At 43.3% G+C, this 12554-nt stretch overlaps 2 protein-coding genes across 3 annotated transcripts; one reads left to right on the plus strand and one right to left on the minus strand.

Moving 5' to 3' along the window:
• Positions 1 to 211: 211 nt before the first annotated feature.
• mstnb (myostatin b) lies at positions 212 to 3987 on the minus strand. Its single transcript, XM_047602033.1, has 3 exons — positions 3276 to 3987; positions 2548 to 2918; positions 212 to 1894 (listed from the first exon to the last, which is right to left on the minus strand). The coding sequence occupies exons 1-3, from the start codon at positions 3652 to 3654 to the stop codon at positions 1514 to 1516; spliced, it is 1131 nt and encodes a 376-aa protein (XP_047457989.1). The 5' UTR covers positions 3655 to 3987; the 3' UTR covers positions 212 to 1513.
• A 1939-nt stretch (positions 3988 to 5926) lies between these two features.
• On the plus strand, positions 5927 to 9209 carry LOC125018292 (small membrane A-kinase anchor protein-like). 2 transcript variants are annotated; one of them, XM_047602104.1, is made up of 2 exons: positions 5927 to 7011; positions 7768 to 9209. In XM_047602104.1, exon 2 carries the CDS (start codon positions 8041 to 8043, stop codon positions 8320 to 8322), a length of 282 nt encoding a protein of 93 aa, XP_047458060.1. In that variant the 5' UTR covers positions 5927 to 7011; positions 7768 to 8040; the 3' UTR covers positions 8323 to 9209. The 2 variants fall into 2 exon arrangements, with proteins under 2 accessions (XP_047458060.1, XP_047458059.1); XM_047602103.1 differs by having other exon boundaries at positions 5927 to 6956.
• The last annotated feature ends 3345 nt before the right edge of the window (positions 9210 to 12554 follow it).

A 12554-nucleotide genomic window follows, 5' to 3' on the forward strand; every position in this document is an offset into this window, starting at 1 on the left:
GGCTCAGGTCTCCGTGATACTGAAACATCACATTTGGATATGATCTATTAGCCAGCAGAACTCCACTTTAAAAAAAAAAACAATAAATAATATGTCATAATGGTGATTTAGCCTCAATTTGAAATAGATTGCAAATGTTGGTTTTCTGTGTAATTTATGTTTGAAAGGTGGGATTAAATGAAGGTGCAGTGCAACGGGCAGGACAAAGAAGTCGACAGATAAGCTAAAAACTTTATTTGTTAGAACAAGTATATAGAGTTGCTGTATTACATCTTTTATCTTGCTACATTGTGGTTTTTATACATGTACCAACAGAGGTTTAGAAAGGCAACTCCTAATGGAAACAATGGCATAGGTATACAATACAAATTAGCATTAACATATCAAAATCAGTTTTTACAACTTTTGTAGCAACCAATTCTTTCTATTGGTGTGCCATAGTGCAAACTGTGTTGTTTGTAAGACAGAGTTTAAGCATGATCTCGACATTCATACATCTCGACGACTGGTTTTCTGTCTTTAACACATTTGTAGGCTGCATTCATCGTGCCTTCAGTTCAAGTCCTTCTGTCCAGTAATGTGGATCTACAATCAGAATAATAATAATAATTCAAGTGTATTGGGCAGGTCAGACTGTCGTTTTGGGTTGTGGAGATTTGTGACTGAAGAGTAACAGTTGCGTATTTTGTCGTTGTGTGTTTGTATGAGAACATACGTGAAGACCTGGTTAAGACCTCTAGTGTTACTTCACCCTGGTGGAACATAGGATCTGAGGAGTGACCGACCACCACGTCACAACCTGCACTTTGGAAGTTATTTCCTCTTATAAATGAAAAAGAAAACACGTTGCTACGTTATATAATGTTACGACTATTATGGGTTTTATGATCCTATGAACACTTGTGTACTTGAAACAAGTTCTGCCAGTGTGAAATGTCACTTCAAAGAATCTCATCTATGTTTTTCCAAGTCCTTGAGGATTCCTGGTTTCACTCTGAAAGCACAACTCAGAAGATCGTTACTACAAACTTAACAAAAACACGTAATAGCTTGTACTGTTGGTTGGTTATGAGTGGAGTGGTGTGGAGTAGATGGTGTACGAGTATAATCAGGCGGCATGTTTGCATAAATTGGACAGAGCACAGAACACAGAGACAGAAGAAGACGTTTTTTTTTGTAGTTTTTTTGTTTTTGGATAACTTTGATCATTTCTTTCCACATTCAGTCCGACGTCCAGCATATGTGTGGGCATGTGATGTTGTGCCTCCATCTGGCTTCGAGTCTCTGTGGCTAAGATTTCACTGGAGGAAAGAGAAGTAAGAGCTATGCAGGTTGTGAAAGCACTGCTCTGCAGGAAGATTGGGCTGCTTGTGGCCTCTACTCTGGTTCTATTGCACCGTGTCCTGCAGGAAAGCTCTGAACTGGTGGATTGGTTGTGTCAAATAGTCTGAAGTCGGGGGCCGGAAAGAAAAGTCCTCCCCCGTCTCTCTCTGGCTGGGTTTTCGGTCCCAACTCAAGAGCATCCGCAACGGTCCACCACCATAGACGGGATCTTGCCGTAGATGATTTGCTCTTTGCGGTTAAAGTAGAGCATGTTGATGGGCGACATCTTGGTGGGGGTACAGCAGGGGCCCGCGGTCCCTCTGGGATTAGCCTTGTTCACCAGGTGGGTGTGTGGGTACTTCTGCAAGTGCATGTACTCACACTCCCCAGAGCAATAGTTGGCCTTGTAGCGCTTTGGGGCAATAATCCAGTCCCAGCCAAAGTCTTCAAAGTCCACTGTGAGTGGGTAGCGGCAGCACCGGGACTCTGGAGAGTTCTCATCACAGTCCAGACCCGAGTCTCTCCTGACGCGCTTGGGCCCCTCTGAGATCTTCACCTCCATGAACGGAAGCTGAAAAGACAGTTTTGAACTGAGTGGGTTTGCAAAACGAGGCGGCACAATAATATTATGAAACTTTGATTTATAAAGAAATTGAATCATCCGACGGTTAGTTACCCACAGCTGTCTAGGTATTCTAATTGCCCCTGAGCCGGTGCCAACCACGGGATGTGTGTTTGTCATTGATAGCGGGAGTGTTTGTGTACAGGCAATTACTTTGATTTGCACAGTCACACCGAATATTTTAAGGAATGTGGAGCAGAATGTGGAACTTTTATGTAATCAAGCAATAAGGTTTGGGCTGATTGTAGGACTGGGCATGCGTCCAAACGCAGGTGTGAGCCTGCATGGAGTCTGTGCTGATTAACAGCTTTCAAAACTCTTTTTAATTCTCTCTTCCAGCAGCAGAATGTTTAACCACCTGCTGAATGTGCAAAGCCTCTCTGCCAGTTAAAACTGAACCCTTTGTACGATACAGCAGAGAATCCTAACCTGTTCCTGGAAACTCAGCTGGTATCTGGCTTTTAAATATTTGGATCGTCCAGTTACACACACTGAACCAACTCAGTCGCAGTGAGTACATAACTGTACAGCCATGAGACCAAAACCAGACACTTCTGGACATTAAACCGCTACGCTGAGTGTAAAATAAAAGTTGAGCTCACCAGTCCTTCCTCCCCTGGCTCTGCGGAAGTCACGGCTAAGTCATTTCTCCTCGAATCGAAGGCATTAATCTCGATGCCCCAGTTGGTCTCCGGCTGCCGCAGCCACACCGTCAGCACCTGTTTGACGTCTATACTTTGCCAAGAGCTGACCCCGGCGTCCACGTCGATCTTCAGGGAGCGGATTCGTACCTGCCTGCCCCCGTCTGTGACCGGCATCAGGCGGGAGATTTGCAGGAACACAGTGGTCGCCTCGTCCGCCGGCCGCAGATGCACCCAGAGCTGCGCTCGGACTATGCGATTGGCTTGAAATTTCGGATTAAAAGAAAAGAAGCAGCACTGCGGTTGTCCGTCCACCTGCACGATGGGGTCGGCTGCAGGGAGACAGGAAAAGAAAGTGTTCTCTATGATCACTGATGATGTAGCACACACAGAAATCAGAAGGTTGGGGTTTGGAGTTGATAAGCCGCGTACGTAACGAGCACCTGCCAAACTGCAACATGTCACTTATAGTTTTATAACTTCATAACACTTTCACAGACATAACTCCGATATCAAAACCGGATCAAAACCCCCCTCGCTACTTGACATCAAATCAAGCCTCTTGGTCGAGTCTCTGCGTCTCTGCGCGCTCTGCTCCGTGCGTAAAGACTTATTTCGGGGACGTTTGAGCGCGCACTTATATCGGTGCAAAAAAAAAAAAAAAAAAAGCAAAGAAAATAAAGACTTACGTTCAGTGGCCATCATCATGGTAGTCTCCGTGGTAGCGTGCTCATCGTCCTCCTCCATAACCGCATCTCTGTTGTCATCTCCCAGCACGTCGTACTGGTCGAGGAGCTGCTGCAGCGGCGGCGCTTTGGGCAAAAGCTGCTTCACAATATCTCGGCTGATGTTCGGAGCTTCCTTCATTCGCAGTTTGCTCAGAATCTGTGACTTTATCGCGTTTAATCGCATGGTTTTAATCTGCTGCCGGACCTCGCAGGTAGCGCACTGCTCCGTGTCCACGGGGCTGGCGGCAGAGGGCTGCTGCTGCGTCTCTTGGTCACTGAGAACTACTGGACCCAAAGCAATCAGCAAGCAGAGATACAGCACAATCTGAGACAGATGCATTGTCTCTAAGGTGTGAAGCGTGGTTTAGAGAGATCCCTTGTTGAGTGCTGGACCCGGTGCGCGACTGAACGGGGGTTGGATTAATGTCCCACACTGATTGGCATCATACTTTATTAGCGCGCACCTTTTTATACCCCAAATTTAACCTCTTTTGTGTCGTCAAAAACTATGATTGGCTGGACAGGCAACAATGACTTTTAACCGACTGACATGAAACCTTTTTTTCGCTGTCAACCCATAAAGGGATGGAGACTGTGGGCATGTACTGAACATGGACGACTTCACTTCTTACGGCGATTGCACAATAGCAACACGCGCGCAGAGCGCTCAGTGTTTTCTATCTGACGAAAACACCACAATGTGACGCAGTTTTGAAGCAAAACACGTTAATAAACACATAAAAATAACCTTCCTTAGATGTTAATGCAGCTACTTTTCCTAAAGAAGCCATTATAGCTCCATCAGAGCTAATATTTCTGCTGGCCACTGAGGAATATCAGCTTTAATGAAGGATCCCATTTCACCCTTGGAGAAAAATAAGCTTATAAATAATCTCAAAGACGTCAATCCATTAATTTAGGCTCATAAGTAACATGTTAAACTCAGACTTCCTTGTGAAAAGTTGTTCATAGATTTGCTCACGCAAAATAAAATCTGGAAATATAAAATGTATGAAGGAGGATTAAAATAGAACTCAACAAAGATACAGAAATCCCGAAATCTAGTTTAGGAACTGGTCAAATCCTTGTTTGCGAGGCCTGGATGTGGCACACGAGCAGATAGCGCCATCGTGTGGCAAGTTATTAACACGAGCATAAGAAACGACAAATAAATAAATAAATAAATAAAATAAATAAATCTGAAAATGTATGTAAATAAATAAAGTGATGTAGAACTGCGTTAGCACAACATTTCACAAACAGCTAATTAAGACTAAGAATTCATTTATATTTCAGTCTGTTTTCAAACACACTGCAACAACAAACACGAGTTCCAAACAGTAACTATTAATAACTGATCAACATAGAGGCGTGACCTTCACTCAATAACAACACAATTATTGTTTCCTCTCGAATATTTTGAAGTTGCACAAATTAAACATGTGACTAAAACGGCTGCAGTTTCAAGCCCTGAAAAATATGAATTAATTACTTTAATTAAATGAATATTAATGTGTGGAATGGACTGGATAAGGACACACTGAGGGAGCTCGATCTACATTATACTATGAAGTGAAGGGAAATGGACAAGTTTATGAACATATTTAAGATTATTTATCATTATTATTTGAAGACACGTTCTGGCCATTTTATATTGAATGTGTCAGCACTTTTTTGCAAAAAATAAATAAATAAAATAAAATAAAATAAATAGCTGCTCACTTAAGTAGCGCAATATAAAAACAATAGAATAAGAATTATTTAAAAAAATAAAATAAAATAAAATAACACCACATTATTTAAATAGGCCGTACGACGCCAGTGCTGAGGTTATTGATTTGTTTTGTTTTTTTTACCACTTTTGCTTCTGTAACTGAATAATTCCTTTTATTTCAGTATTATTTTATAAGGTTGTTATGAAAGCTGGTCTTAATTCAGCCCAAAATTGTCCAAAACATTATTATTTATCATCCAGGATTGTTCTTCACCTCACATCTAACTTGTCATTCATTCACATCCATGTGAACACTGTGTTAAATGTTTTTGTTTGTTTGTTTGTTTTTTGTACAATAGACAACATCTTTGAACACACCACTCATTTTCATCTATTTAAACTCATCTGTGCCCACAGAGAGACACAAAATGCATCAGTATAAGGGGCGAGCGGCTCAGTGGGATGGGATGAAGTGGGGGGTGTGGTGGGAAAACTATAAATTAAGCCAAATTTGATCCACAGAACAACAGAAAACGTTTTTTATGATCCATGGGTGCATGCAGCTACCAATGTTCTTGGACCAGGAGATGACACTTTATTTTTTAGATGAATAAAATAGTGAAAAATTCATTTGTTGTATTAAAATATCACAAAGCCTTGTACCAGTAAAAACAAGCTAAAGTTACTTTTTATATATTTTAACTCGTAAACGGGTCAAATCTGACCCTAACACAATATAAGGCACAGGTGTCAAACATATGGCCCGCGGGCCAGAAGCGGTCCACCACAGGGTCTAATCTGGGCCACAGCATGAATAAGCAAAGTGTGAAAATTACATAATTTAGTTTTCAATGAAAATAATTTCCGTCCCTAATTTATCCACAGTTTAATTCAGAGAAGTGGACTAAACAGCAGACAGCAATGAGCCCAAATTACACTCATTTTCATTTTTATTACAATGATAGTTTATGAAATGTTTCCTGATTTAATCAAGAATCCTTTATTGTCATTATGTGAGATCATAGTGAAATTCTGGGCGGTAGCTCCAGACTTAAATAGTGCAATATGAAAACAATAGAGTAAGTATTTAAATAAAAAATAAAATAAAAACAGAGCTGTACAGATATATACATATAAGTAAGTCAACTGTAAACCTTGCAAACATACAGTGTAACTTTAGATTTTACATTCAACACAACAGAAAATTGGGCAGAGACAAAAAAAATGCTCAAAACAACAACTTGTTCTTCTTCTTTGCACTAAAACAAACGGGAAATATCTGGAGTTGTCGTCACAGGTCATTATTCTGTTGTGTTACTGGTCCAGTCCCCTTTAGATGAATCAGATTGGGCCCCTGATCTAAAATGAGTTTGAGCCCCTGACGCTGCGTTAAAGGAAACAGATCAGCCTGGTCGTTCTTCGCCCGTGTGGCCGACAGGTGGCAGTGTTGCACCGCCTCGCCGCAGAGCCGCTCTCCTCCGGTGTAGCTCGGTATTTACCGTGAAGTCGGTCCAGACCTCAGAGTCTGAGTCTGATTCTCCGCAGAGGAGCTTCACTCGGCGTTGTCCGACGTGGAGGCAGCAAGAGGAAACATCCAGCAGCCCTGGGATTATTTCACCCTAGAGATTCATCATTTTATTTTATTTATTTTATTTTATTTTTTTTTAGAACACGGATCAGTCCGTCCTTAATAAGCAAAAACAACTGAGCGGCTGCGGCAACTTGGCTCGGGAGGTCATTTTTGTCTTTACGCGCAATCAGGAGCGTCCAAGTTGAGGTGGCAGGGATGCTGCTGGAGCCGCACCACATGATGTCCGGATTATTTACTTGATCGACCTTGGGTTCTTTCCCCCAGTCGCTGGAACATATGTTTCCTTTTTTTTCTCTTGCTGGGATGGAGACAAATGCTTTGCCTCTCTCTGTTAAAAGTATGTACTGGATCACACCGCATCCTGTTGACGTTTTGGTCTCATGTTTGCAGAGGTATTTCCAGCCGAGGCTCAGAGTGGGGTTTTACACAAAAGCTCCTCACTGTGTTGTTCAAATAAGTCAGTTATCAGATTTAATCCAAATCCCCCGTGTCTGTCCGACACCCGGAGGACGCTGTCACAGTTTATGCCCATTTATAGAAAACATCAGAGCGTTTTGTGTGACAGGGTTCAGGTTCCTGTGTGTTGATGTGTCTGCGCCTCCAAACGTTGATTTACTCCTTTTTATAAATCATTCATGGTGTGTGCGTGTTGTTGTGTCGACTACAGCGTGAAGCTTTCTGAATGGAGCACATGTTTGTTGTGCACCCGGGGCCTGTAGTCCTAGAAAAGGAGCTGTCAGTGTGAATCAAGCTGCAAAGCCCCTGTTAGTGGAGCAGATGGGGAGGGGGGGGGGGGGTTACAGCAAAACAGCATCAGCGCATTCAAGCTAGAGGCAGACAGACGTCCCCGTGTCATGCTACATAAAATAGGGCGCGGGATTGAGTCATAAAACACTCCCAAGGTAGAGGAGGGGGAGGTGAATAAGTGCACGGGGGCAGATCGTGTTTTTAAAATGACCCTGCAGAGGTGAGGTGAGCCACGCCAGGGGCCTTGACCTCGAGCACAGCCGCTGGAGGAGCCTCTCTGAAAATCATTCTCAATCCTTTTCTCATTCGCTGCCATCTGGTATTTGTAGGCCGCCTCTGGTAGGAAAATAAATCACTGAAATCCTCTCCTGTGTCTCTTTCCGTTCTCTTTATCTCTGCAGTTGAGGAAGGGATGAGGAGCGTGACTCTTCGTTTCCACAAAGGATGGACGAGGTCCTAGCCGCTTGCCCCCGAGCGCCGTCCAGAAATCACCTGTGCAAGACCCTCTGATCGCCCCCACGTCACGCCAGCACAGCACGCCGACATGGACGAGGGTGGGATGTTGTGACCGCGCATCTCCAGAGTCGAGATAAAAAAAAAAAAAAAAGGTTGAGGCGTGAGTCCGTCTAACCAAAGACCACCCCAAAGAGAATCAATGCTACATCCTCCAGAGCATGGGTTGTGTCAAATCCAAGAGGAGCGACTCCGCCGTCCAGAATGCGAACTCCACGGAGAAGGTGGAGGGCAGAGGAGGCCGAGGGGCGACGCGGGGCGAGAAGGCCTATCTGGTTCACTCGGAGGTGGACTCGGTGGAGAACTCCCCTCAGGTGGACCCGGTGCTGCTGGAGTACGCTCAGAAGCTCTCGGAGGAGATCGTGAGCCGGGCCGTGCAGCAGTGGGTGGAGGTCGACCGGCGCTACAGCGACATCCCCTTCATAGAATGTGATGTGCCGTGACATGAGGGGGGGCGGGGGGGGGGAGAGACGCGTCGCATGCTCACACAGTCCTGACCTTGAAACCTAATGTGAAACGAGGCCGTCGTCGTTTAGGAGGAATCGCTCGAGCCTCTGCGAGCGGGAGCATGAATGAGCTGTCACCAGTTGGAGTGACCTACATTTGGATTGGATTATACTTGGACTGAGCCTAAAAAACCCTCCTCCAAAGTCACCAAAGCACTCTGATCCCATCTCTGTGATTATTTGCACCAAAGCTCGGAGCGGTGTGTCTTCAGCTGGATATCATGTTTCTCCGTCCTTATTTGTCCTCTCTCAGTAGGTGCTGGACTCTAAATGCAAAGCGAGAAATCCTATCAGATATTGCCTGGAATCATGATGTTCTTCCTTGCCAGTGAAAGTCTATCCCGTCCACTGATGTTGTCCCAGGGCCAAGATTCTCTCCCCTTACAGGGGGGAGTTATTAATAGATCCCTTCTTTTTGGTGAGGGCGCTCACTTGAAAACCTTTACTGGTAATCGCCAGGTCAGAAACACACCCAGCTGTCTGCTGACTCCTTCCGGTCTGACAGAAGCCTCCTAATGGCCTCCCCGGAGCTTCTCCGGCACAGCCACAAGGAGCGTCGTCCTCCGCTCTGCCATTAGAGCAGCCTCAACCGCAGGCCTCCATCCACCGGGCAAGGCCCTCGAAACGGGTTCAGGAAATGATGTGTGCAAATGCTGCATTTCCTGCCTTCCAGGAGACTCTCCGTGGAAAAGTCGCCGTTTGGGAACTCTGACAGCACTTTGGGGATCAATGGGGGCCCGACCACGAGGAAACCGGGACGTGAGACAGGATTTACTTACAAGTATTTGGTGCATCAACACAACCAAAAAAAGAAAAAAGAAAAATACTGGCTCCTGCTAAAATGTTGTAGGCCTAGATCTTGTCCACATTGTGTTGTTGTATAATTCCTAACAGAGAAATACTGCCATCTGCTCCAATACAGCACAAATATGCCAACCTCAATCAGCCCATGACATTTTAATCCAGTGTACATATATATAACTACATAGTGGAATAACAGAGGGCGCTGACATGTACCAGGGGACTTAGCAGAAATATTTGGAATTCATTCCATTTTCCTGCGGTGAATAGTTTGATTTATATTAAAAGGAACATGTGACCGGGGCCTCAGGTTCTCTCACTGCCAGTGGACTCGACCCAAACTTGACTAAAACTAGTCCAACTAAACCGGCGAAAGCGTCGACTAATAAGACACTGCCACGCCACTACTGCCGCGATAACAGCGTAGATTAATGTGCTCGTAAAGTAGCATTAAAGACGAACCACAGCAGCTGCAGCAGCAGTAACCATCAACCAATAAGCCATAAAAGGAAATGGCAGGGTACTGTCACCGCTTGCCTTCTCCCTGGGCCTCTGCGAACAGGAACAGTGTTATTGTATTGACTTAAAACTGGCCAGTGCCAATAAAATACAAATACGAGTCGCATTTCATCGGGAAGATTAGCCAGTATCGCATCAGTGCTAATGGAATCAAAGTTTATAAGTTGTACTGTTTCAGTTGGTTGATGCTAAAGAATATTATCGTGTGTGTGGACAGATTCAACTCCCCTCAAACGCGCTGTGAACAAAACTAAACCCCAACTTTTAATCAGACTGCCGTCGCTTTGAATGGAACGACACTGGTGTTCGTGGGTTTGATGCACATTTTCCGAACAGTTCACACGAGTCTTTGTATTTTACATGTTGGTTTTAACGTAGTTTAGAGTTTGACTCCGAGCGGGGCGATGGCGATCTGCTTCTCAGGCTTTATGGCGAACGTGGATATAATGCTGATGTCAGTCTGAACCGATGTATCATCTGTTGTTTACAAAGTCACAAGAAGTTGCTTTTTAACTTCGATAAAAAATCGGGTGTGTTGTTTGTCTGAGAGGAAAAAAAAGCAGCAAACTTGATTTAACTTGTTCAGACCCAGCGTGAACATCTGTCTTCATTCTGTCTTCCAGTTGATGCTTCCTTTTGGAAATTTGGTTTCGAAGATCACTCATTTTAAGTTGTGTGAGGTGGAGGTGGAGGTGGAGGCTACGTGGACCTAACAGCACCCGCTTCACAGTCTGAGAACAGCTGGATTATTGATGCAACCAATGAATTCTGTCCGTTTTTGTCTTGATTGTCGTCCAAACGGTGCCAAAACATCAACTCTACTGAACAGCAACTTGAGATTCTGAAACAACAGAATCTGCTTAATATCCATCTAATAACTGCTCCTGATATCAGCTCCTCTCTGCAGCTACAACTCTGTGATGTGACGATTCTTTCTCCAGTGTCAAGGCTGTGCCACTGGTCTGACATCAGATGATCTGGTGCAGCCATGTACGGCCCACGATGGGCAAATCTGAAGTCAGCCAAATTCAGGAACATACCAGGGTTCACAGGACACAATAGACCCCTTCACAGTCTGTAAACAATGTGACATTTTTTGAGGGGCGGGGCTTAGCTGGAGGCCAAACATCTCAAACACTCTAGTCTGTAAACAGCGGTTAGCATATTTCAATTGGAAGGAAAACATTTATTTTAGAGAATATATTAATACACTGACTCTCTGAGACTGTGAGTGTTATTTTAAAAAGTTCACTGACCTCTACACTCTGACTCACTGGATGGATGATTTGACCAAAGGACACAGAGGGGACGAAGTCTGGTCTGTCTTTATCAAGTGAAGCCTCTAAAACAAAGATATTACAATAAGTAAGAGGAACCACTGTGGAGGGGAACGTAGTAAAGGCAACTTCAGCTTGGACACCCCTGAAACACACAACTAATGTTGCGTTAGCTAGCGGTTAGCATTAGCATTAACATGCAACAAGAATTCCCTAATAATGACTAATTTAATGTAATTTACACCCAGTCACGATTTATTCTGACCCATAATATCATCAAGGCTGAAACTGATGATCATTACATATTAATCTGACCTGATATGAAGTGTGCACGTCGTTGTTGTTGATTGTCTCACTCCAATCATTTATTTTAACTGTGAAAAAGCCAAACAAAAGTCGTCTGTGACTGTCAGTGTCTGGTATGTGATAAAAACTTCATGTCAGTGTTTAAGAGTTTTCAGTTCGGCCCCAAAAATATAACATGACGACATTTTCACAGTGACAGTGACAGTGTTCGCGTCTGTTTTGCCTCCAGTTAACGTTGTGTCATCACGGTGACGTAGGACATGAAGGGGTCTATACAAATACAAAACCCATCTTTACCTTTTTTTCAGATATGTCTGCTGCCAAATAAGAGAAAATCAGCCTCTGGGACACACGATGGTTAATAATCCATCATAAAAGAAACTTAAAATGAGTGATCTCTTGCATAATCCCTCTGGTATAATAATCATTTAAACATGCAAACAGTAAATGTAAAAACTGATGATGCCAATAAATCAGATTTTGCCTTTGATCCTTGAGATGTTGAATTGTTACTTTCTACATTTGTTGAGGTCTGAGTAGATATGGGACAAACTGACTCTGCAGTATTTGGTTTAAAAACCTGTCAAACGATGTGGACGAGCAAACGGGATCCATGAACCAGTCAGTCAGTCAGACTGTTTCATGACTGAAGCAGCCCAGGCTGCAAACTGTGCTTTAAAACTACTCAGAAAGTAGTTTTATTGGGTCAGAATAGGTGGTATTATGATTTTTTTTTTGTTGTTTTTGTTTGTCTGCCACATACACCGATCAGCCATAACATTATGACCACTGTGATCCTGATATTTAGTAGATGACTCATCAGAGATTAGACATGGGGGCTACATGCCTGAGTAACGTAAAGTTTTTCAGGGCCCCAAAAGGTTGGAGAGATACTATATGTGTTCTATATTAATCTCAGCCTAGTGCTATTTATAGATATACATTATTATTATTATAATTTTACATTCAATATCAAACTATCATTTATCCTTTTACTAAAATCTGTTGGATTCATGTTAATGTCCATTTAACGATATTTTAATTTGTGGAGGATATTAAAAAGTATATGAAAACTGTCCTGTACAAAAAAGACCTATTATCTACATGAATGACTCAGGTTCAAAGGTTTCTCAGCAGAACGTTAAACGGTCATAAAATGAAATGTTTACTTCCTGTCAGTGGTCATAATGTTGTGGCTGATTGCTGTGTATACATATAAAAAACTAATTTACACATCCAGTTCCAGTTCCCATGCAGATGTACAGG

Source organism: Mugil cephalus, chromosome 12 (genome assembly GCF_022458985.1).
Source record: "Mugil cephalus isolate CIBA_MC_2020 chromosome 12, CIBA_Mcephalus_1.1, whole genome shotgun sequence".
NCBI classification, from domain to species: Eukaryota; Metazoa; Chordata; class Actinopteri; order Mugiliformes; family Mugilidae; genus Mugil; species Mugil cephalus.